Source organism: Anolis sagrei, chromosome 1 (assembly GCF_037176765.1).
Source record: "Anolis sagrei isolate rAnoSag1 chromosome 1, rAnoSag1.mat, whole genome shotgun sequence".
Taxonomy (NCBI): domain Eukaryota; kingdom Metazoa; phylum Chordata; class Lepidosauria; order Squamata; family Dactyloidae; genus Anolis; species Anolis sagrei.
In genome coordinates, this window is record NC_090021.1 from 304,657,615 (window position 1) to 304,684,290 (window position 26,676).

Consider the following 26,676-nt stretch of genomic DNA (forward strand, 5'->3'; position numbering starts at 1 on the left):
GTCTACAAGAACTAAAATATGGTCTACGGCCTCACCGTTACTACACCATTGCAATGAGAGTGACTAGTCTTGCGAAACACTTTTACAGTGCTAAGGCTTATTAAATACGGTTTTCTGTTGGCAAGTAGATGGCGACTACTGGATAGCATATGTTCTGTATCATAAACTAGAGCTGATGTGGTCTATCCAATGCAATTTTCTGAATCAGCACCCCGAATAACCAAACTAAACCTTTTGGCACTAATGTTGGAGAGTGGTCCCCGGTCAAAGTGGTTCCCAGTTAAAAAAAAAAAGGTTGGGAACCACAGCATTAAATACTGGTGAGGACCACTAGATTTTGGTTATCACTGAAACAGTATTACTGAGCTTGCTTTTTAAAAAGTACTTCCCTGTTACAGCAGCCAGCTATCAAAAGAATTTAATCCATTGAGGATTATTTTTTTTTACTTTCATGTAGAGTTCATCTATTTTATGATATTTATGAATTATCCATTGATTTGCTGCATCTTCTAAAGGCAATTTCCCAAAACCAAAGAGTCTGGTTGTGGCAGAGATCTAAACCCTGGGAAGAACATCTTGCAGATATAAAGGTGGCAAAAGCACTCACAGAAAGAATTATTTGTTTTATTGTTAGTAGTAGTAGTAGTAGTAGTAGTAGTAGTATTGAGTATTGTTCTTGCCAGATTGTAGAGAAACAATATTCTTCTTCCTTTTTTGGAAAATGATTTGGTGACATCAGGTATTTTGTTTTTCCTCTAGAGGCATTTAAGCTAGCATTTCCATAGACAGCTCTGTTAAGAATCTGAGGAAAAAATGTCTATTTTTAAGGTATAGATAGAATTTTTTCTATCCCGTTCACTGGGAGATGCAGAGGCCTCCTCTTCTGTGCCTGAGGCATGGAGAAGAATACAAAGAAGGGGGTGGAGTAATGAGTTCCTAGGAGACAATATAGCAAACTGTGAAGACACGTCTTCCCTTGTAAGGACAATGCTGCCTACACTGCTGGGAAGTGTATTGTACTAGGGAACAGTCTGTCTACTGGGGAAATCCCTGGGAACAATCCATCCTGAAGAGGTTAGGAAAGGAATGTGGGGCTCCTGGGAGCTTTTGTATATATTTTTTCCTCTGAAAACATTTTTCCCCCTGAGGTAGCCCCAGGAGAAGCACCCCTCTTGGCTTCCAAAGAGGTTCAGTCCCACTATGCTGCTGGGAAAAGAGAAGACCATATTTATTACAATACAGACCCATACAATGCATGATTGTAGTTCCCTTTCATGTGCAGAAACAGAGGCCTGACCCTAACAATAAGTGGCAACCGAACGAGGAAGGCCACCGTAGCCCTATTGACCAAGGGAAGCCCATACGTGAACCCACTCTGTTAGGAACCTGCAAAGACCACGGGGAAGTGACAGCTGGGCCAGATGGGAAACTGGTTCAGAATAGTGTCACAAAATGAAAACTCAGGGTCTATTATTCAGCCTCAGGACTCCCTTTCAAATTAAATTTAGCTCCTGTGAAGACTCGTTTGAATCTATATGATAGCATGATAAATACACTGAGATAACTTGTTGGCATGAATTTATAAAAAGCATACATCTTAAAACCATTATTGGATTCTCCTTGTGGAATCTGAGACATTAGAACGCTATATCTGCTTTCCTCTTTGTTCAAAGATCTATAAAATGAATTGTTACCAGACTTTTATGTTTAATAAGTCATTTACAGTGATTGTCAGGAGATCTTCCATTTTGTATTTCTAAATTGTGCAGACATCCCCTCCTAAGAGTTAATCAATACAGTGAGAAAAGCATATGTGCTGCCTATTACACACATACGGAGTCCAGAAAGAAGCGGTTTGCTTCTTACCCTGAAATGCAATGGTTCAAATGTTGCAGTAATGTAATACCCTCACTACAATATTATTTCCCTTCAACAAAATGCATATGAACAAATAATTTGGAGGTGAACTTTCTTACTTGGGGTAGATTGGCAATTTCTCTTACCATGCCACAGGGTAAAGAGAATCATAGCATACTTTGTACTAATATATGATACAAGTTGAGTATCCTTTCTCTGAAAAACTTTTAGATGTTCTTTTAAATTTTTGAATACAGCAGAGTCTCACTTATCCAGCCTTTGCTCATCCAACATTCGGTATTATCCAATGCAGCCCACCTCCCATCCAGATCCACAGCTATTTCAATACATTGCGATGTTTTGGTGCTAAATTTGTAAATACAATAATTACTACATAATGTTACCGTGTACTGAACTGCTTTTTCTGCTGATTTGTTGTAAAACATTATGTTTTGATGCTTAATTTGTAAATTCATAATGTAATTTGACATGTAATTTGACATTCCCTTAGTCCCTCCTGATTATAAAACATTTTCGCTTATCCAATGTTCTGCCAGCCTGTTTATGTTGGATAAGCAAGGCTCTACTGTACAGCCAGACCCCAAGTTACAAATATCCAACTTACAAACTATTCATAGTTAAGAACAGGGATGAGACAACTGGAAGTGAAAGAAATCTACCTCTAGGCAGGGAAAATCACTCCTGAAAGAGTTGTTCATGGGGGAAAGGTGTTTCAACTGAAGCTTTCTCACCAATCCTTGTTTCCACAACAACCCAAATTCTTCAAAATCCAGTTATCACAGGGACAGAAAGTGAGGAGAAATCTTCTGAATAGGGGCATAGACAGCAAAACAAACACCACGGGGGTGTTAACCCTTCCCTATGCTATCCAAAGCTAAAAAATGTATATTTTTTGGCTGGAGTTACACTTAAACTGCCCTGAGTTCCTCTGGGAGTTAGGGTGGGTTACAAATAAATAAATAAAGTATTATTATTATTAAATATTGTATTTACATACAAATTCAACTTAAGAACAAACCTACAGAACCTATCTTGTTCACAACTTGGGGACTACCTGTACCTGTATCTATATAGATGTATATCGTGAAATATCTCGGAGATGGGAGCCAAATCTAAACAAAAAATTTATTTACATTTCTTATACACCTTATACACATAGCCTGAAGATAATTTTATACAATCTTTTAAATCATGTTGTGCATGAAACAAATTTTGTGTACACTAAAGCCATCAAAAAGCAAAGGTGTCACTGTTTTAACCACCTATGGGGACCATTTCAGATTTTGTAGTATTTTGGATTTCATAATTCCACATAAAGGATGCTCAACTGTTACAGCATGTAGAAAAATGGTAATCTGTATGGGATTTCATTCCCTCTTATTCAGAGAAAGGGAAGAAGCAACATAATGAGGCCTATGACATTCATTTAATTTATGGCGTTATAACTAGTGATGTAGTCTTTGCAAAACTGGTGGCCACAATATACTTCTTGTATCTCCTTTCCCTATTAAATAAGGAGGCATTTTCTAAAACAATGTCAGCTCCAACTCCCCATGCGGGGACATGAGAAAAGCCTCTCTCAAGGATGGTAAAAGATCAAACATCCGGGTGTCCCTTGGGCATTGTCCTTGCAGATGGCCAGTTCTCTCACACCAGAAGTAACTTGCATTTTCTCAAGTTGCTCCTGACACAGAAAAAAATAAACTTCAGAAACTGGCAGGGCGGCTTTATCTCCTGACAGCAAGAACATTTCTGTGTACACCATATTTACACTCTAGGTTTTTTTTAAAAAGGAGTTATCTATTTTCATATCAGTGTCCCTTATGCTATCATAAATCACCAGCAATATTCCTGCTACAAAGCCTTCTACTTTCCCCACTATGTGCAACCTGATTTAGGATATCTGATCAAAGTATGGCTTGACCCAGTTTTATAACAACTTCACAACACATTTGTACAAGGATTCCATTGGATAATATTTTGCTTTACAGGGAATAACACATTTATGTAATAAAAGGCTATCTTTCTTTAAAATAAACTGTAAAGTTTCTTGCTGCACTTCTAGAAAATGAAGGAACATAAAACATGACTTGTGCAGAAGCAGCTAGTGAAGATAACCGAGAGTATAGATATATATGTACCCTTGTGTTTATGTACCGAGAAAAGGAGTGCTCCTCCACCCAATCACTTTCTGGAGGTCATGAAATAGCACTGGCGGGCCAGGGGAGATGTGTGTTGTTAGTAATCATTCACACTTTAAGTATAGCTGGGGAAGGGGTGTAAGAAATGCATTTAGTCTTCCTTTGAACCACGGACATCTCCAATCAGGATCAAATTACTCTAAGACCATTGCCAGCAGCCATTATCTTTAATTCATGTATGTAGCTCACAAAGGAAAGGAAGACCTGAGATTAATAGATCAGTGTTAACAGTGATAATGGGCTATAGGTCCTTGTATTACTTTCTTGCAGTTCTTAACTCTCTGGCAATCTTAAATAGAAGAGTGAACCTAGAGGCCGTGCACTAATGCTCTTGGAGTGAAAAGCTACAAGAACAAATACCAAGTCATGTCTGAAACTATAATTAGCCATAGCAAATTTAACCTCTAAATCATATGACAGTCTGGGAGGAACTAGCAATAGAAGGTCTTTAAGATCGTCGAGTCTGATTTGTGCCTTCTCCTCAGATTTTGTTGGTCAGAATAGATGGATTGTTATTTGATTGTTAAGGCACATGTGGGCAACTTTGATAGGTCCGTTGCCAGTTTCCTGTCCTTAGGGTGATTTTTTTGACAAGAAACCAGCTGCAACTGTACCTTGAGAAGCCTGCAGCCAAAATTCATTATTCCCAGGATGACCCAGTCACAACCATAGTCTTCATAATACTTGATCATTTTGTCAATTTCTAATTGATAATGCTGAAAAACACATGAGTCTTGATGGTCTAATGTTACTCAGCTATGACATGTGAGTGTGGAGAAAAGCAAACCACAGGCAACCTACTACAACCTAAGCCCTGCCACATGCACAATGGAGGACCTTCTCACAGCAACACCAGGGATGCTAAAAAACACATGAGTCTTGATGGTCTAATGTTACTCAGCTATGACAAGTGAGTGTGGAGAAGAGCAAACCACAGACCACCTACTACAATACAACCTAAGCCCTGTCACATGCACAATGGAGGACGTTCGCACAGCGACACCAGGGACAGCTTCTGGTCAAAGGACATTTAGCATAATACCAAGATGTTGTTTTTTAACTTTGTGTTTTAAAATGCATTTTAACTGTACTCCCTTCTGACACAATAAATAAATAAAATAAATACTCAGCCATGGGAGAAAGGAGAGAAAGTCTTGAGAGGGTTGAGCCCCCATTCCCAGGTCCGTAATTGTTTCCTCTATTCATGGTTTTAAGACACTGTTTCAGAGAGCACTAGGGGTTACTGGAAGCTTTTTCCGCTCAAGAAAAAGATCAGTATTGACAGATAAGCTTGCCTGAAGCAGTGCTTTCCTACAGCTATCAGTCTTTCCTAGCAATGCATCGTTACTGAGGGATGCTGGATGTGTTTCAGGATGTATTTTTGGTTCAAATGAAGCAATGAGGTGACTAGTGGTCTAGATGAACTGAATGTGCCAGAATGTGCTCAATAACCTTCAATGATACCCAAGGGTTTGACGGCAGACAAGTCAATGTGGAAAGGGTTTCTCAAATGTACAAAAATATGAAAATGACTTCCTCAAATAAATTCCTCACAGTCTCAGACAGGAAAAAAGGAGGTGCATGTCTGTGGCTTGCCTTTGTTCCTGAAAGCAAGTTTGTTATGTTCTGATTGGTCTGTTTTCAAAACAGCCAATGCAAAGGAAATGTTGTTAAAACTGTGAGTACAGATGCAGCAGAGGTTTGCAATATTAATACAGCTTTTTTTTAAAAAAAGTGAATGAATATTTTATGGTAACATTCTAGCACATGGATGTTTAGGCTCACTGTAAGATCAAGCATTAACAGCCAAAACAAACATATAAGGCTTGTCAATGCTGTAGCCCAGCACAAGATGACAGCACTTTGTAGTATTCATGACCTCTCCAGACTCTCCTAAAACTGTTTGTTTTGTCTGAAACTTCAATTTTCCAAAAGGAAACTGGCTCTTTACAGCTTTTGCTACGTCATACTTCTTGCCAACTCTGGAGATCATATTGAGCAAAGTGTCCCAAGAGCTGTTTCTTCTGTATAAACATAATGATTCATCGTGATCACAAAATATGTCAGCAGGAATGTGTTACTCAGGTGGCAGTTAGATGGGCACAAGGTCCTCGGCTGATTCGAAAGCACCGGGATGTATTTGAACCATAGAAAAATTCAGGTTTGCAAAGGCTCTAATGAATTTTTACCTTAGCTCTCCCTCCAGTCCCTCACTCCATTCTTCTCTCCACTGTTGATTTTCAAAATTTCTGCTCTTTCTCCTTTTTTGTTCATATCATGTGAAGTTATGGGCATATTATTATTATTATTATTATTATTATTATTATTATTATTAAACTAGCTGTCCCCTGCCACGCGTTGCTGTTGCCCAGTCTGGTGTTCTTGAAAATAAAGTAATGAGAAACTTGTGGTTTCTAATATATATAATTTCTTTATCCTTGTGGGTAAACAGTATTTCTTGTTTCTTTGTCAGTGTAGATGTAGAGATGGTCTGGTTTGCCTACTCTGGAACATGCAACATATAATTGTCCTTCTCTATGGGTCCCTTTCACATCTATGATACTATATCTCTGTGTGTGTGAATTATATATATCTATTGATATCTATGGCTGGATGGCTCTTTGTCAGAAGGGCTTTGATTATGTTTCTTGCCCTGGTGAAGGGAGTTGGACTGGATGGCCTTAAGGTAGCATTTCTCAACCTGGGGGTCAGGACCCCTGGGGGGATCATGAAGGGGTGTCAGAAGGGTCGCCAAAGACCACCAGAAAATACTGTCTTTTCTGTTGGTCATAGGGGTTCTGTGTGGGAAGTTTGGCCCAATTCTATCATTGGTGGGGTTCAGAATGCTCTTTGATTGTTGGTTAACTATATATCCCAGCAACTACAACTCCCAAATGTCAAGGTCTATTTTCCCCAAACTCCACCATATGGAGTATTTGTGCCAAGTTTGGTCCAGATCCATCATTGTTTGAGTCCACAGTGAGTCCACTCCCATACTCAAGGTCAATGCCCACTATTTGTGCCAAGTTTGGTTCAATTCCATCGCTGGTGGAGTTCAGAATGCTCTTTGATTATAGGTTAACTATAAATCCCAGCAACTACAACTCCCAAATGACAAAATTGTTTTTTTTAGTGATGGGCAGTCCTTAGTAAGTGTCTTGTGGCCAAATTTGGTGGCAATTTGTCCAGCAGATTTTGAGCTATGATGTCACACAAAACGAACAGAGCATTTTTATATAGATATATTAATAATTAGCACAACACAGCAGGTTAACTAATAATTAATAAGTAGCTTTAGCAGAGCAGGTTAACTGCCAGCTGCAGTCAGTCTTGCCAACCAAAAGGTTGACAGTTTGAAACCCGGGTCAGGGTGAGCTCCTGACCTTTAGCCCAGCTTCTGCCTACCTAACAGTTTTGAAACCGTAGATAAATAGTACCGCCAAAGCAAGCAGGTATTTAAAGCACCCATAAGGAAATGCCAGAAAAATGCCGGCTTTTCAATCAAGGAGGAAGTTTGCAAGCAAAGCTCTTTGGCAGGGAAAATGGAGCGACAGCTTCCAAGATGCCAAAGATGGGAAAGCCTATATATACCTCTATCTATGTACAGTTGTCTGTCTTGTCAGTGTATAAGGGCATTGAATGTTGAATATGTGTTCTGTGATCCGCTCTGAGTCCCCTTTGGGGTGAGAAGGCCAAAGTAAATAAATACTTTTCAACCAACACAAATTCTCCTTTAGTTGGAATCAATTGAATTGATGAGTTATGGATCATTTACTATTTATTTGTGTAAGGGATTTTAACAACCAGAATGATTTCCGTGTAAAAAACTCAAAAGTTGACAATCTGGCACGAGCATTTAAAGAAATGTGTGATAATTCTGCACATTTCAAGTCAGGTTCTCCAAGCTGGTTAGACAATTAACTAATCTGTTTAATTTTAGAGACTAAAATAGAAACATGAATAATAGTATATGAAATGGTGTACCAAGGATCTCTTCACAGCCATTGTAGAAGAACAAGGGAGAAAATAATTAGCATAGGAATAATGCTCTAGGTCAGGCATGGGCAAACTTTGGCCCTACAGGTGTTTTGGACTTGAACTCTCACAATTCCTAACAGCATACTAGCTGTTAGGAATTGTGGGAGTTCAAGTCCAAAAAGACCTGGAGGGTCAAAGTTTGCCCATGCCTGCTCTAGGCAGTGCAATAATTGCAGAATGTTTTAAGTAAAAAAATAAAATAAAATAAAATTAGGAGTAGAAACATAAAAAGAGCATCCTTCTTCCCCCACAAAATTTATTTCCATTCCCTAAAATCCAGGGCTGCTGATGGCTTTGCTGGGTAGGGGAAGGGGCCCCTTTAAAACATGTTTGTGCCATTTCTCCTAATGGGGTGTTATGTAACTGTGAGGGAAGTGACTGCATCAAGGACCCCAGCTGAGAACAGAGACTTTAAGCCTGCAGCTCAGAGAGAACTTGGAAAAAATATCTACATCTGTAATATTGAATTAGGCTTATGGCTCTAAGACTGACAGCTGACCCTGGCTGCTAGCAATGCTCAGGTCCAGCTTGTGCCAAAACAGTGCCAGGGCAAATTACCCAACTGACTGACTGGAAAGGTAAGAGCCATCCAGGGAGCATGAGGAGGAATGAACACATGCACCTCGGGTCCTCTGCAAAAGGAAGAGGACAAGCAGCCTCAGGACAATCTGTCATTTTCAGCCTATGCCTCCTCACTTGGCCTTCTCTACGGTGTTTAGGAAGGTCTTACTTTCCTTGTGCAATAAGAGAAATAATCTACGATAGACTCCACGGTCCCTCCTATACTGTCATACAATCCAGATTATCAAAGCAGATAATATTTTGAACAGGATTATATGTCAACACTGCCATATAATCCAGTTCAAAGCAGATAATCTGGATTTTCTATGGCAGTGTTGATGGGATCTCAGTTAACAGGACCCACAGGGATTGGTGGATGAAGGAGAAATGTAGTTTCTGGGTCTGGCGAGTTTGTCAGCTTCAGCCTGATATACTGCAAGTTGCTTCTGGTGTGGGAGAATTGGCCGTCTGCAAGGACATTGCCCAGGGGATGCCCGGATGTTTTGATGTTTTACCATCCTTGTGGGAGGCTTCTCTCATGTCCCCGCATGGAGAGCTGTAGCTGACAGAGGGAGCTCATCCGAACTCTCCCCATATTTGAACCTGCGACCTGTCTTCAGTCCTGTCAGCACAAGGGTTTAACCCAGTGCCCCACCAGGGCCTCCGTTGCAGTTTCTCAAGTCGCTCCTGACACGAAGAAAAAAAAGCCTGATATAGAGGTATAGGCAGGTTTATGGTTGTATCTCACGCAGCATTGAATCTAATACACTTCTCACTTTTGGCTATGTAATTCAACCCAAAAAGGTGAGCATTAGATTTGAGTAAATATAGTAATTTAAACCATATTATTAAAATGATTTTATGTTCATGTTTATTTCAGCTATTAATTTGATTTCTTTGTCAGTTTCTTGAGAGTTCTGGCTGCTTGAGTTCTAGTTGACAGAAGCCCCTTCTGCACTGCCATATAAAATCCAGATTACCAACTTTGAACTGGATTATATGGCAGTGTAGAAGGGGCCTGCGAGTCTACTGCAGCACTTTCCAAACTGTGTGTTGCAACACATTGGTGTGTTGGCAGTAGTGTGTAGTGATGTCACATGAACATAATGAGAAAACCTTTGAGTCTGTGAAACGAGCAATTAATCATATATTTTAAGAATGTAAATAAAAGATTTTTATGAGATGTATTGTGTTCCCATACATTTCATTATTACGATTTGTACAAGGGGTTGGTTTAACTTCTGGTTTGCTAGTAAAACCGAATTATTGTGTCGCGAAGTGACGCATGACTAAAAATGGTGTGTCATCAACATGAAATGTTTGAAAAGGTCTGGTCAACTGCATAGAAAGCAAGAAGACAAGAGAACAGAATTAGATAGTGACTGAAATATCATGATATATTAGTTGGGACTGAGTCAGAATGGGAAACATCATCATCAGCATCAGCATCATTGAGTTGCTGTAGGTTTTTTCAGGCTACATGGCCATGTTCTAGAGGCATTCTCTCCTGACGTTTCGCCTGTATCTATGGCAAGCATCCTCAGAGGATTATTATTATTTAGAAGTTACAGCCAAAATGCTAAATATTACAGCAATATTGAACTAGTCCGCTTTCCCTCATTTGATCTCTATTGACTCTGCTTCCTGGAAGCAATAGTAATGTTTTCCTGGTGGCAGCCGTTACAGAAAATTCTGAAATAATACAGCATAGATTGCCAAGGATTAATTTAAACTGACCTGGAATGGAGGAATGAAAAGTCCTTGATAAACGGTGAGTTCCCAAGAAATACTTGAGATGAAGAAAATGTAACATAGCCAAAATAAAACTGGTTTGTACAGGACTTTGGAGATTTTTTTGGCATTCTGCTGGGGGCTCTTATTTAGATTATAAACTTGTGGGTAACGAACAGTCTAATTATTTGTAAGCCACCCTAGGAAACCTTTTGGCTGAATGTCAGGATAGAAATACTCTAAATAAATAAATACTTTCAAAACATCTGGAGCAGTGGTTCTCAACCCTAGATGTTTTGGCCTTCAACTCCCAGAAATCCTAACAGCTGGTAAACTAGCTGGGATGCTGGGAGTTAAAGGCCAAACAGGTTGAGAATCACTGATCTGAAGCAGTGGTTCTCAACCTGTGGGTCCCCAGGTGTTTTGGCCTACAACTCCCAGAAATCCCAGCCATTTTACCAGCTGTTAGGGTTTCTGGGAGTTGAAGGCCAAAACATCTGGGAACACACAGGTTGAGAACCACTGATATGGAGGATTAAAAGTTTCTCATTGAGCCAGCATGATGTAGTGGTTTTAGTGTTGGACTAGGACTCGGAATACCAGGGTCTGAATACCTGCTCAGTCATGGAAACCTTCAGGTTGACCTTGAGCAAGTCATGCTCTTTCATCCTCAAAGGAAGACAAAGCTCCCCCTCCCCCTGATAAGCTCACCTTAAGGCAAGGGTCCCCACACTAAGGCCTGCGAGCCAGATGTGGCCCTCCAAGGTCATTTACTCATACCTTGCCCTAAACTTAACTTAGGATCGCCCTAAACCTTTAACGACTTGAAAACACACAGCAACAACCCAATTAACCTGACTATCTCATCAATCAAAAGCAGGCCCATTCTTCCCATTGAAATACTGGTAAGTTTATGTATGTTAAAACTGTTCTTAGTTTTAAATATTGTATTGTTCATCTTTTTTTTTTTTTTGAAGTACAAATAATTTATGTGCAACGTGGATAGGAATTCATTCATTAATTTTCAAATTATAGTCCGGCCACCCAACAGTCTGAGGGATCGTGAACTGGCCCTTGTCTGTCTAAGGGTCACCATAAGTCAGAAATAATTTGAAGCCACACAAAAAAGCAAAGATTTTTCATTGGTAGCTTAATCCATGTTTGTACTTTCTTGGCCAGTGTTTGCATTGATAAATTGAGAACATCTTTTCTGAAAGGTATTTTTGCTCTTGCCCAACTGAATGGACCGGCTTTAATCAGCAGCTGCAGTAAATCTTGCCAACCAAAAGGTTGACAGTTCGAAGCCTGGTCAGGGTGAGCTCCTGACCTTCAGCTCAGCTCCTCCGCCCACCTAGTGAATCCAAAACAGCAATGTGATAGATGAATAGGAGCTGCATTAAGCGGGGAAGTATTTTAGTCACGATGTTTTGGAGGAAAGTTTATAAACAAATAAAGAAAGCTCTTTGGCAAGATGGAGCGGCAGTACCCCTCTGTGGCCGAAACCAAGCACAGCCTCCAAAAGATGCCGAATGATGAGAAAAAGCCTAAATATATCTCTATCTGTTGTCTGTCTTGTCACTGTATAATCGGCATGGAATGTTTGCCATATATGTGTTCTGTGATCTGCTCTGAGTCCCCTTCGGGGTGAGAAGGGTGGATATAAGTATTGTAGATAGATAGATAGATAGATAGATAGATAGATAGATAGATAGAGAGGTGATACAGAAGGCTTTGCAGAGGTTTGTCATTGGCCATGATGGCTGGTGGTGATGGAGCTTGAAATCAAGCACATTTGGTTGTTGAGGGCTGTTCCGTACTGTTCTTGTAAAAATGCATAGATTTTGCTAGTCAACAGGAGAATGTGTCTGTAAAACCAGTACTAAAATATAAAAACACTTCTGAAACAATCTAATGTGAAACAATGGTATTTTAATATAAGGAAGGCATGATGTAAGGCAAGCAAAATGCTAGGAGAATAACTGCAAATATGTTAAGAGCTGTTTATTTGTTGTTCAATTATTGCTTTTGTGGCTTTGTTTTTCTGCATTTGTGATAGAAAAATGGAAAGAAATTGATACCTCTTTTTGTAAGGAGTCTTGGAAGTACCAGTAAATGGTGCTGATGGGATATTGTAAGAATAAAATGCTTGTTTGTAAGAAAAGCAAACATAAAAGGGAAAACAAACATGATGTAAGTACTTTTGCATCAATAATTCATTTACTGTAATCAGTGGAAGAGAATTCACAACTTGGTTTTGGATAGTCTGTTACTTGCTGCTCATTGGTGCCAACAATTTGTTTAATTAGGTGGTAGCATTCTGCTCCTCTAACAGCATTTGATCACTTATCAACACGGCTAAAGGTTCCAGGCAAATGCCATTGACTTCAGTATTGAGACATACAGTACTTATGTTAGGAACAAAACATAAGCAAACATATTGGCTTAAATTCACTTGTTAATCCCAGCCCGGAATAGACAAAATTAAATCTCACTGAATGGGAACTCTGTAAATCAGCTCTCAGGTAAATTCTGTTGATTCAATGGGTCTGTCAGAGCTAGCAGTTGGAGTTAGACCTTAGTTGAAAAGGCAAATCTCCCATCACTACAAAAAGTGGTGTTACTGCATAGAGAAATTGGAACTAGCACAATTTTAGAGCTAATAATTAAGAATGTGCAACTAGAAAAATGCTGTTACATCCCAGCTGGCCAGGAATCAGGAACACATGCTTTAAACTAAGCAAAAAAATATCAACCTAGATTGTATTTGTCTTATCTGAACATTTTGTTTTATTATACATTTTAGCCTTCATTTGATAGGACAGACATCAATTGAATGTTTTTTTTCTAATCAGCATGCAAAGTAACCAGCTTATGAAATTTAATAAAAATGTTTGCGTTCAATAATCCATTAAGTGTATGGTCATGCTGCAATAAATAAATAAATTTGTGAAGTCTCAATTCAATTATATTGAACATACAGTACTTTATTTTTGTGGAAAATAAGTCTGCGGTTGTGTGAAAATAGGAGATACAGAGCCTTTTTTCTTCTTCTAGAGAAAAAGATTAGATGAGCTCAATAAAACTAGGCCCAGTCTGAATAAACTAAGAATCCCATTCCTTCCCTCTATTGCCATCAGTTCTTGAAAAACGATACCCTTTAATTCACAGTTGTTCCAGTCTCAAAAAAGAAGCGCAGGTATAAATCGACAATGCAGGTTAGGGATCTGATACTTCAGAAATGTCAAATACAGCACCATCATATGCCATCCTAAATACATGTAGTCTTGCATTATTTCAGGAGACAGTGAGCTAAGCATGGTTAGTATCAGAATGGGAAGCCACCGGGTATTACTGGATGATCTCCAGGTATGGCTACGAAAAAAAACTGCTTGAAACCCTGCTTGTGTGTGTGTGTCAGGAGCAACTTGAGAAACTGCAAGTCGCTTCTGGTGTGAGAGAATTGGCCATCGGCAAGGATGTTGTTCAGGAGACACCCGGATGTTTTGATGTTTTTACCATCCTTGTGGGAGGCTTCTCTCATGCCCCTGCAAGGGGAGCTGGAGCTGACAGAGGGAACTCATCCATTCTCTCCCCAGATTTGAACCTCCGAAACCCAGCTTATTGCTAGAGTTGACAAAATTGAGGAAATGAATGAGTTATCTAGCTCAGTCTGAAGCAATCTTCTACATTCCCTTTATCTCCCGCCACCCATATTTTTCAGAATACATCTTCCATCATCCCCAGCCAACAGCAAAGCCAAGGAAGACTTTGGTTCCAAAAACATTTTTTTTCTTTGTCACACTGCAAGCTGATTTGAGTGCAATACAGTCTGTAATATAACAGTAGTGACCAGTTGAAAAAAAGAGGAGGGAATTTGAAAAGGTTCAGAAGGAGAACAGAATTTTTAAGATGTCTAGCAAGGTAGCATAAGGACCCTGTTTGAGTATAAGCAGTTATCTGAATCCTACCCATAAAATAGTTCTGATGGGCAAAGGAGAAAAGATTTCTTTCAGCTGGCCCAAGTAATCTTAAACAGATACATTACCCAAGAGGGAAACAAAAAAAAATCCAGAGCCATTGGTGAATTTGTTGTTTCACTGACTAGCTGGTCTTCATTTTAAAGTGGTAAAGGTATGTGTTTCGTTGATCTCTGTTATCATTTTCAAAACTGGATCCTAATTAAGTTTACCTTTCACCTTATACTGAATTGCAGGGCATGTATCAATTACCTTTAATCTATTTATATTCCTCAGAGATATTACAGATAGGACAAATGTAAATCAATGTGTATTGTTGGCTTTCTTTTATTAAAACTTTTTAAAACGCGCTTTGTCATTAAGAGCTCATTTTAATTATGAAAGACATGGAATAAGTTAACTTTGGGGAAACAGAGAACCTTTAGATATGTTTAGAGAGGTTCTCTAACATTAACCATAAACTCCCCTTGTATTCACCTTAATTACAGAGGGTTGCAAATATAGTTCAAACCATTGTTGAGCATTAACATGGCACAAACGTAGGTTCAAACATTTCCCTCTTCCCTGCAGTGCAGTCATGAGTACAGCTGCTTTTCTTCTAAAGTTTGGACTGGAATATTGGCACATAATGCTCACAGACATATACACACAAAAAACCTGAAAGGCAGCGGCTGGCTGGACATTCAATACCACTTATATTTTATACTATAAATTAAACTAGAATAGCCATTGTCCATTTACAATTTACAGCAAGCTTTGCTGGAATCCTTACATGATCATAAAAATTAACATGCTCTTGCAGGATCATAAAGTCTTGCTCTTTCTTCTAGATTCAAGGGAAAAAGGCTTCTTGTGGTGTTTGCAGCTCTGCCCCAGCTATCTGAAGCATGTACTTTATTTCTAGAGTGTTAACTAAATAATGATCACAAATAAGGGGCTAATGTGGGGCTACTCTTGCTTCCTCCACACTAGAAAACAGAATTATCCGATCTATATGCTTTTGAGTAGACAGATTTTGCTTTACACTGCAGTGCCAGAGCAGAAAAAAAAATCTAAGTATAGACTTCCCTCTACTGGCCAAAAACAACCAACATTTTCTTTCTAAGGCAACAAGCCTTTTGAGAAATCATATATAATACTGTTCTTTTGCTCAATGGCATTTTATTATTTATTTATTTTATTTTATTTACTTTACTTATATACCGCTGTTCTCAGCCCGAAGGCGACTCACAACAGACAAGACAGCAAAAATTCAATAGTACAATATAAAAACAGTTAATAACCTAACACTATGCACAATTTTTACTTCATGAAGTAAAAAGAGGCAGAAATGCTGGCTACAAGCCATCAATTGGGTCAACACAAGCCACACATAAAGTGTCTGTAAATGTTCTGAGTGGATAAAACACTCCTATACAGAACAATCCCCCATTTTTATGGTTCTCCAAGGATGTATCATTCTCTGTCCAGGGAAGGCTATTTACGATATAGTAATAGTATTTTTGTCATCAAACAAAAAGCTAGCTGCTTTGTAATAACTTTAGAAATGTATTTACATAATTTTTTACCGAGTTATTATTGTACTTCTTGTGTATCTAGATTATTGTTCCTAAAATGCTATTTGACTATATTCGATATGAATATTTTGAAAGGTGTTTTATATATACACACTTCAAACACGAATGTGTGGTTGATTAAGCAAGGATCCTAAAATGACCATGAAAAGGCTCACAATGAATACAGAAACAAAGAACATTTGGTGGCTAGAGTTAACAGCCGATTCAAGAGAACAGCAAGAAGACATCTATAGAGTTATGACCATGAACGGGATGGCTATCATTGATTGATCACAGAAAGAAATAAGCAGCCTAGGAAATTGCTAGAATCGTCACAATTATGCAAAGAGAGCATCAAATGTGGAATTCAGCACATTATGAATTTATTTCTCAGCAGTGGCCCCCCGATTCTGGAACACCTTCTCCAGAGAGATTAGAGAAGCATCCACCCTTACGACATTTAGGAGGGACTTGAAGATATGGCTATTTAAACAAGCTTTTGGCAATGATTAGTCAAGCTCTGTGATATTGATATACCTTGATTTGGCCAAAACCATGCTTCCTGGTCAGAACAATTAACAAGATTCCTCCGCACCTGCGGATTACAAATTGCCTCCTTAGGCCAGAATAGGGATGCTGAAAAAAGGACAGTAACTCAAAGGATCCTAGATATTGAAGCCCAGAAAGATATAGCCACCCTGTCAAACACAGGATCCCTGAAGTGGTTAGGGCGTTTTAAACATCATTTCCAGAGGGCGCCATACCTAAAAGCTGACATGCCAAGACACCTAAGAACCACTTTTACCAGGGCAAGATTCGAACAAATTGAAACCATGGAGAGACACGGCAGATTCAATCGTATCCCATAGGCTATGTATTTGTGGTGCCCCTGAAGTCGAAAATCTGGACCACACTTTACATCAATGCAATCTATATGAAAAAGAAAGGAAACAATACTTATGGCCTTTTATTTGCAATAAAACAAGTTGGGATACAGCAGCCAAAACTTCATTTCTGTTGGCCGGCTCTAATCCCACTCTGACAACACAAGTTGCCCTTTATCTGTTTAAAGCTGCTAAAAGGAGATCGGAGTACATAGATCAGATTGGGGTGCAGTGTAGGGGAGACGAGGATAGTTGATGCATATATCCATGGCTACCTGTATATCTGTATTTTATTTTAAGAGGACTAGATGTATGTTGTATGTTATGTCTGCATTGTTTGTTTTTGATAAGGCCAATTGGCTAATCAATAAAAATTGTTGTTGATATACCTTAATTTGGGTAGTAGACCCCTTTTATCTCATAGGAATGACTGTTTTTAGTCTAATTGTTTTACAATTTTTATTGTTAATTTTATTTGTTTGTCATATCTTGTTTGTTTTTATATTGATTGGGTGTGTTATTGTTTATTCTTTCTATGTATTTTATTGTATTTATTCATGTTGTGAGCCACCCCAAGTCCCTTGCGGAGATGGGGCAGGATATAAATAAATATTATTATTAATATTAATATTATTAATTCTGTAAATTAGAGAGTGGGTGTTCATATTGTGGGGCATGAATCGAGTCCTTCCTTATAAAAAAGTTCTGGAATGAATGTGAACCCAGAATTTCTGTCAAGGATCTCTTTCAAGCTACATAGTGACCACATTTTTAATTTATTTTTAATTTAATTTATATCCCGCTTTCTCTCTCCATTCGGAGATTTAAGCTGTTCACAATTAAAAACATTACAACTTAAAATATACAAATATACAATAATAAAATAGTATTAGCATGATATATTATAATACACTACCAGTCATTTCCTATCTAATGTATTATTATTATTATTATTATTATTATTATTATTATTATATGGCAATATTATTAAATATTATTATATTGTATTATTAGTATTATTATTAACAAATATTAGTATTATTAATATTAACAAATTGTACACAAAACTATTAATAAGTAGGATGGTGTCAGGAAAACTGAGTGTTCTCTGAGTGTTTTCAGCAGAGGAAAAAATAGCACAATACAACATTCACCTTTAATAGGTTTACAACTTTAGAGCCCCCTACTTTTTCTAAACCACTAAGCAACAATTCTTACTGGATAGCTAAAATCACTGCTCATATTACAGCAATTAATAATTCTTTTTCCCATGCCAGTCTGTATTAAGGGTACTTTGGAAGTGCACTTGAGTACTGGAGAATTGTTTTCTTCCCTACAAACACCCAGACTCTCAGGTAACCTGCTGCATGTTAACTGCCATGGATGCATTCTATAGAATCCTGGGATTTCCAGTTTGGTGATGCACTAGGGCTCCTTATCAGAAAATTCTAAATACAAATATACAAATCCCGGGATTCTGTAGGATGAAACCATGGCACTTCCAGTGGTTTCAAGGTGCTACAATTCTATACTGTGAAAAAGACCACAGCAGACTTGGGGTGTCCACTTGCTAATGTTTGAAGTGTTCAACAAGCCCTGTATGAGAAACAACACGAACACACAATGTATTTTAAATGTTATTTATTATACAAACTATTTACACAATCAACTAGTAGAGGCTTACATAATTCTTGCTAAATCCTGTCTAGATCTGGCTAGCTGGAAATAGGCCCTGACCAAGCTGAAATGGATCTTGATTTCTAAAGCATGCAAGATATTTCTCAGATGCAGGTGAAGTTCTATGGTATCCAGAGCAGCTCCAGAGGACAGAGATTTACTTGAGACTGTATCATGGCTCTAACCTCCATCTTGGAAGCTGACGCATTAAATATTAGATGGAAGAAATGAATAGGAAGAAGTCTTTTCATAACATACACGCACAATATAGATGGCTAGAGCAGTCTGTACCATGGCTCACACTTGGGAATCTGAGCAACATATAAGGTTAGGAATGAACACTAAGAGAAAGATAGGAAAATAATTGAGGTTATAAAGCATTGGGGAGAATGGACCCAGCTAATGATGGAGGTGAGAAGGAACATACACACAAATGTATGAATAGTGAAGAACTAGCAGCACCCACCACTGCTCTGACTGTGCTTGTGTAAAAAGAAAATCCTTGGCATCTGCAGAGAGGCAAGAAGTGCCAAATACATATTATTAAGAGAGTGGTTTCAAGCAGAGGATGTCTGCTGAATGTCCAGCCACTCAGTTCTCAATATAAAAACAGCTGAGCTTTACAGAAGAAAGGAGAGGATTCCTGAGGAAGATGTAGCAAAACCAACCTCCAGCCATCGCTGGATAAAGCCTTCAGTAGGCCAGGGAACAAGACAAGGACTGGAGCAGCACCAAGCAGCGACCCCCAACCATTCACTGGCTGAGCTGTGCAGCATAATTGCCTCTTGGTCCCTGTAGAAAGCAGTGGATAGTGAGACAAAAGGTGTTCAGGAGCCTAAATCACACTGCTTCTAGAAGCCACTCTTAGTGCAGTAAGATGGCACGTACGAGCTTTTTCAGAGAGCAACTGCTTGAGGCGAAACAAAATGCCTACTATGAAGATAAATACAGTGGTGGTCTCTAAAATGCCCCAAGGGGAAGGAGTCCCTGAGTTGTTCCAATACTCAGAGTTTTAAACATTTTTGGCAAAACAATGGCTTTAAGTTTTGTACAAATGTGATATGCATTCAGATAAAGGACATTTTAAATTTTATTCATGCTGCTTGCAAACTGTCTTCTCTAATTACTAGTGATTTAGCTTAAGTTGGAAAAGCACGGAATTATCTTTATAACCAGTTGTCTTCTCAAGAATGCTATAGCCTCAGTCTACAGTGGATTGAAATTGGAAGGCTTTGCACAACCACAAATTGTTATTTTTGAGGGTTTGCTTTACAAACGATCTAACTAAGATTCTATTTGCAGGTGTGAGAAGGGGGGGGGGGGACACCATTAATCCAGACAGTCATAATGTAGGCACTTCTCACTCTATCAACAGCCACTAACATCTCTCTCTTGATCAGGAGAAACATATTTTAGGTGCTGACAAAATATTATGTTCACCATACAATCAGATTTTGGCTTTACTGACAAAAGCTAGCTAGATTGCCATCTGGAATCCCTGAATTCCTATTCCTTATTTTGAAGGAAATGGGAGCACTGAAGGGGATGGAATCAGAATCAAGAGATGTTCATCTATTATACATGGCAGCTCACACTGTTGCTTTCTTCACCTGAGAAGGGAACAGAGCACTGTATCGCTCTGGGCACCCATTTCTTCACTGCATGCATAAATACCTCTATTTTAATCCCGTCATGTCATGGAATGCTCAGGACACAGAATGCAAGGTAACTGACAATATGGAGGGAATAATTATTAAAGCCTTATTTAACAATTCTCTGCCTGATGCAAGCTACAGAAATAATACTGTTGCTGCCATGTGGTAGAGGTAGACACCAGACCCTGTGGAATGAGAGAGAGACCGAAGTACTGGGCTCTATTCAATACTCATCCCTCCATTTATTAATTTACAAACATATGTTTGATGCACACACTAATAGCTGCTTCTTGACCTACCATCTCTGCCTTCAAATATCCCTAAAGGTCAGTACTAGGATATTCATGAGATCTCAGGTGTAATATGTACATCCATCCTCTCTGAATATGACCAATGTTAGAAACAGTCACTTGGGGGACAAACTCCATTTCCAATTCAATGGCAAAGGGCAGCGGAAGCCACTGTCACCTCAAAAATACATCCTGATGCCAGCTCCTGGTGGAGGTAGAATTATGCCACTGTTGGACCAGCACTTGCACTCCAGAAATGCTTCCTTCCTTCCCCAGCAAGAACATGGGCATTACCCAGTGCAAAGTGGCTAGGAAAAGTAAAAAAAAATCCCTAAAGGGCAGGATACCAAAAGGAAGCAGGGAGGGGTGGGGTAAGAAAAACTATATACTCCTGCAAAATCCAAGAGGACAATTTATGTGAAAACTTGGGCCAAGGCATGGAAAGGTATTAAGGCTTCCCAAAATCTGGGGATTTAGAACTCTACACTGGTCTAACTCATCCCCAACGTAACCAGAACATTACAAATGACACATTTTCTCCTGTATCAAAATTCTAACATTTGCTTATGAACTTCCTTCATACAGAAAACCAGGCATATGATGCCTTATGAAATGCAAGTACCATGTCACCCCAAAAGATGAACCCCATTTCATGTACCATACTGGGAAGGGAAAGGGGCCATATGTGCTCCTAATAAGAGGCTTCAGAGACAGGGAGGCATCTATGTGACATCGCAGATTGACATTTCTGTTCGCATGGTGTTTTTGCTCCATCCTCTTGCTCTGAGAGTGGCATGAGACTAGAGGAGGGAAGTCAAGCTGGACCTACCCTGAAGAGTTCAGAAAGCTAAATGGACTCCTTCCTGGGGGAGTCAGAGCATACCAAATCCCTCACAGCCCTCACTGATGGCCAACTGAAGCATCTTGTGCACCTCTTCATAGGAATCATACGTTGGGAGGCACAGCTGGTTAAAACTGAAAGGAAGAACAGAAGTGGTACATAATATGAAACATCAACACATAACGCTTCCAGTATTCTCTAGACAAGGAATATGTGTTTCAATTGTGACATCCAGGCCAAGATTCTATATAGTCCTCTGTAGTATAACAGTTCCACATGCAAAACTGTTATGTCTCCCTGTCACAAGCATCAAAATGCATTCTGTTGTTAAAACAGCCATCTAGGTGCAAAAGGAAGAAATATTTCTCCAGAGGGAACAACAGTTTATGTTATTGCTCTATCTCTGGCTGGGGGGGGGGGGGGTGTCTATGTCATCAACATTTGGGGGGGGGGGTGCAGTTGTTGCAACCTCCACAATGACTGAAAAACTAAATGTGTAAGAATAAGATGGAGTTACACTTGTGTTTGTGTTACAAACAGAATGTAAAGCCTGAAGTTTGAAGTGTGATCCTCCAGATATTTTTTAACTGCAACTCTGAGCAGCCTCAGGTAGCATTTCTCAATGGTAACCAATACAGGCACCTCCAGACCAACCATAAATTTCCCTTCCCTCACAACAGAAGTAAAAAAAAAATCAGTTGCTTGCTACCAGTATAAGCTGATGACAGATGACCAAGACAACCTCACAAGAACACTCAAAAGGTTCTCACCAAGTATGGGCTGTTGGCAGTGTACTGTGCGTTGGAGCTGCAATAATCTGGAAAGACGGACAGAGTGCAGCAAATCCTCCAGGAGGCAGCTGAGAAGAACCAGTGGTGAACTGCAACAGCCTCGCGAGCTCTTCCTGTGTGAAACTGGAGACCACTGTCCAAAACCACCGCATTACCTGGACAATTGAGTAAGAAGTCATGGAGTTAAGAACATTGTAAGATTGCAGAGAGAATATCCAGCTAAAAAATTCTTGCAAAATAAGTTACATAGTGTTGCCAATTATGAGGGCATACCAGGGAATGGATTAAACATGTCATGATCACATCTCCTGAGTTGAATTGTTAACCTCCACTTCCCAAGACCTTGCTAAATCCTAAAGGTTTCATAGGATTTGTTTTCTTTCTATTTTTAGTAATGGATCGACAAAATGTTAAATAACAAAACTAGATTTGGTTTGTTATTAAAATAACATACATTTGACCCAAGTAATATTTTTAAGAAAGCACGAAGTGCACAAGGGGAAAGAACATTCCTGGGATGGTTAGCATGAAATCACAGAAATAAAAATATATGGTTCACTGATACAGATTTAGTTTGAAAGTTTGGTATCCAATCTTTGCATTCCTTTCCTTCACCATTTTCATCCTCCACTATTTAAAAAGACAGCCAATCTATTATTGAAGTGGAGGCAAGTCATTCTATGTACCTTTTCTCGGAAGTGCCAAGAACCACCCACTACTACAGCATGTGCTTTGAAATCACAGACACTGATGTCTCCAGTACCACACATCAGCAACTGAAAGAAAAGAAGCAATTTCAGTCAAAAAGATTTAAGTGGTTTCACGCATTTAGTTAGTAGTCAGCTCTAGAACTTTAAATGTCAGAATATGAGGACATATTTGTTCTGCCCAGCTGCTTCCAAAACAAACAGGCTGTCCTAAACTGGGTTTGACAATTCTCTTCAGAATTTCAAATATACACAATTTTTGCTGTCTACAATATGTAGTACCTAAGATGTTACATCTCTAAGGTGGGATGTGTCCTAGGTTGTAACTTCTCCCTTGGGACTCAATAAATATGTATGATGCACCATAGGCTCAAGTACCTCCAACAGGGGTCCTTGCAAATGACTAAAAGACAGTTGGTTCAAGACCAGGCATGGGCAAACTTTGATCCTCCAAGGGTTTTGAACTTCAACTCCCACAATTCCTAACAGCCTCTGGCCCTTTTCTTTTGCTCCTCAGCCACTTAAATGGCTGAGAGGGGAAAGGAAAAGACCTGAGGTTGTTAGGAATTGTGTCTTCCCAACCTAGGTAAGTCATCATTATTTCTGTGAATGATATAGTTTAACCTAGAAGATACAGCAGTCTAAAGAAGTGCATCTCAAACTATCTGATGTGGTGGACCAGCATTTATTTTTGATCTAAGTGCCAGGAACTGTCAGGGACCAATATCAGGGACTAGCAGCGGTCTAAGATCACACTTTTAGTACCAGTGGTCTAAAAGATAATAGTATGCAATCTCACCTCAAGTTCATTTTCATCAAAAATAGCTAGGAGGTTTTCAGGAACTAGCTCATTGAGACCTGGAAACACAAAAGAATAATCACTTGAACACGGAAGAACGCTGACAAAGTACCGCCCAGTTATTCTGGGAGTAGGATTTGGTCTGTTGGTTCAGTTAAGATATAGTGATTTTGAAAAAGCACACCAATCATATTAATCCCATTACCTTTTAAGAAGTGATCCACTTCCTCTCTAACTTGATTGGCTAACCTGTACTGTGCAAGCAGATTCAAGTACAAAATTTTATTCTCATTTGTTACTGGCACTTGAGCACCTCCAGCTACCAGTTCAACCACCTGAAAATAAAATATGACAAAAAACTCAGGCAAAGGTGAAAAGTCATCACTGTTTAATCAATCTACACAGGAATCATGATGGAAACTCCAAGAATTTTATACCCTTTGCTTGAGCTGAAAGGAGCAGCAGCTGCCTTGATTCCTATGGCAGGCAAAGGTAGGATATAGAAATAAATAAACATATATTGGGAACATCACAACCTGCCCACATCCACTTAATATCTATTCCTTTCTAGTGACAAACTGCTCTTTCCCCAATTTTCTTTGGTGGTGGTGGGGGGGGGGGGGGGAGGAGCAAAGGTAACCCAAATTGTAATGTCTCAAGTAATGCCTCACCTTCTCAAGTTGTCCTGACTTGCTGTATTTTTCCTCAGCAAAGACCAACTCCATCTCACTCACATCATTATTTAGGATAAAGCAAACTTTAGATTTATAGAACTCTGGGTCATCTGTCTCAAAATACTATGAGAAAAAAAACAAAGAAGAGAAAAAGGAAAGAAAATAAATTTAGTAAAGACTGTGAAATCAACTTTGCTCTCTGCTGCACATTCTAAAACATAACAAATGACCAAAAGATAGATCACCTTGTAATTCATCCGCAAGCCTATGATCTGAGCCAGGAATGATCTGGTGAATCGAGCTCTTACTAGCTGCTTGTAAGCTCCTCCCAAAGATGACTCATAAAGACACTTTCCAACCAAACGGCCTGCAAATTCATATACTTTCAGCCGCAGATAAGGTGGCCGGTTGGGGTTAGGATGCACCTACAATCAAGAGAGAACACAAATTACCACAGCACTGCTTACAGTAATCAGGGCAAGCCTAAACTGGCCAGATTCTATGCATATGTCTTGTACATTGTGATCAAAGGGTTTCACCTTTCATCCCTAGTCATCTGTGTCCTGAACCCATCAGAAACAGTACAAAATCACATTAGGATATCTCTGTGACCAAAGAAACGTGTTACATCATATACACTGCACTGTTTGCCATCAAAATGCTTGTGTTTCAAACTAGAAATGGACTTCCAGCCACTCTGAGCTGTTTGTGATTTGTCCGTCATTTTGGACAGCCCATGTAAGCTCTGCCATGTTGGAGTAGAAAAGCAGCACCCTGATCTATTGTAGCCACTACTACTCGAATGTAGAATTTCTTTCCTGGAGATAGATACTCCCATACATACAGAAAACACGACATGTATATAACATTTTCCATTCAACTGCCAATTATCTCCATTCGTAGGATCAGTCAAGAGGCATAAAATCTTTTGCTGCCTTCTCGACAAATTTGGTAGCCATGGATACCTGAAAAACTTATCTACAGTGGTGAAAAGTGATATTCTCTTTGCTCAGCACCAGCATTTATTTTTACTACCTTTTATTAGAATACGTTCATACTAGCTTCCTCCTTCACCCATTGGACCTACTCATAACCTTGCCAAACAGCACAAACTAAAGAAAAAACTGTGAGAGGAACATAAATGTTTGATCGCAAATCTCTACATTGAAGACATAAACAGATACAGTATCCCTTATTTCAATTATTTACTGGAGAAAGATACTTACCAATGCTTGGTTGTTGTCACTGAAGCGGGTAAAAAGTTGATTGGAAGTATCAAATAGAACTTTACAGATCAATTCAAACCACTCTCTGCGAGGACCTCCCCAGTCCAAGGCTAAAAGACAGAACAAATCCAAGACCAATCAGATCCTGCAATAGCCTTGTACCCTCCAAATCACGCCCGCCAAATCTGACCCACCACATCATTTTATGTAGCCCGTGAGGCTTTAATGCCAGGGCAACAAAGTTACATTTATACATTCTTACTATTACAAATGGCCCTTTGAAGGCAACCATAAGACTAATGTGGCCCTCTGTGAAAATGGGTTTGATGCCCCTAATCTAAACAAAGCAGTAAAGAAGTATAGACTATATTGTGTAATCTGATTTCTAGACTTAAGAGCAGAAGAAATGCATCAGCAATAATTTCCACATCCAAAAAATACAACTAAATCTTCACATTCAAGAGGGCTGGATGACTGCTTTACCTTTGCTACTCATTGTCATTTCTTGGGTGTATTACTTTGATTTATGATATTTTCATAAATGAGAGGTTTATTTTATATTTGTGGTTATTTGCAAAATATTATGGAAAATCTATAAAATTCTGATCCTTAACAGTACACAAGAAAGCCAAAGTGAGATCTTATGCCTCTCTTTCTCTAGGGGCCCTTCCACACAGCCCTATATCCCAGAATACCAAGGCAGAAAATCCCACATTATCTGAGTGTGGACTCATATAACTCAGTTCAAAGTAGATATTGTGAGATTTTCTGCCCTGATGTTCTGGGATAAAGGGCTGTGTGGAAGGGCCCTAAGATGCACAGTCACAGAAGTACTCACCTTCTTCATCTTGGAAAATTACTTCGAAGTTTTTGCTCCAGTCAGAAACAGAAAAGTTCCGTGTTGCTTTCAGAGACTAGTTATAAAAAGAAAGCCCAGTGTAAATGGATTTTTGAGACTAATATTATAACTTCTTTTGTATGAACAGATAACAAGTCTCTGTTATCAACTACACTGGCTTTTCTGCATAAGTAACAAATGAAAGAACTAAACAGTGGGGTTTTCTTGCTGCCTCCTGTGAACATGTCAGAAAGGACTAATGCAGGCTACAATCTAGAAGTACATGACCCTATTATATGCAAATACATGCATTTAATACAGTTAAAGGTAAAGGTTTTCCCCTCACATTAAG

General features: G+C 39.1%; 1 protein-coding gene across 3 annotated transcripts in view; it reads right to left on the bottom strand.

The window, feature by feature from the left end:
* Positions 1-18,452: 18,452 nt before the first annotated feature.
* The window catches only part of AREL1 (apoptosis resistant E3 ubiquitin protein ligase 1), a 33,107-nt gene continuing 24,883 nt past the window's right edge, over positions 18,453-26,676 (bottom strand). For all 3 annotated transcript variants that reach the window (XM_060758534.2, XM_060758528.2, XM_060758553.2), the window contains exons 12-20: positions 26,325-26,400; positions 25,487-25,596; positions 24,506-24,685; positions 24,258-24,383; positions 23,792-23,921; positions 23,587-23,645; positions 22,767-22,856; positions 22,060-22,235; positions 18,453-21,423 (exon numbers count right to left, since the gene is read on the bottom strand). In XM_060758534.2, the coding sequence (XP_060614517.1) occupies positions 21,321-21,423; positions 22,060-22,235; positions 22,767-22,856; positions 23,587-23,645; positions 23,792-23,921; positions 24,258-24,383; positions 24,506-24,685; positions 25,487-25,596; positions 26,325-26,400 (1,050 nt within the window). In that variant the 3' untranslated portion in view covers positions 18,453-21,320. The remainder of the gene's footprint in view (positions 21,424-22,059; positions 22,236-22,766; positions 22,857-23,586; positions 23,646-23,791; positions 23,922-24,257; positions 24,384-24,505; positions 24,686-25,486; positions 25,597-26,324; positions 26,401-26,676) is intronic.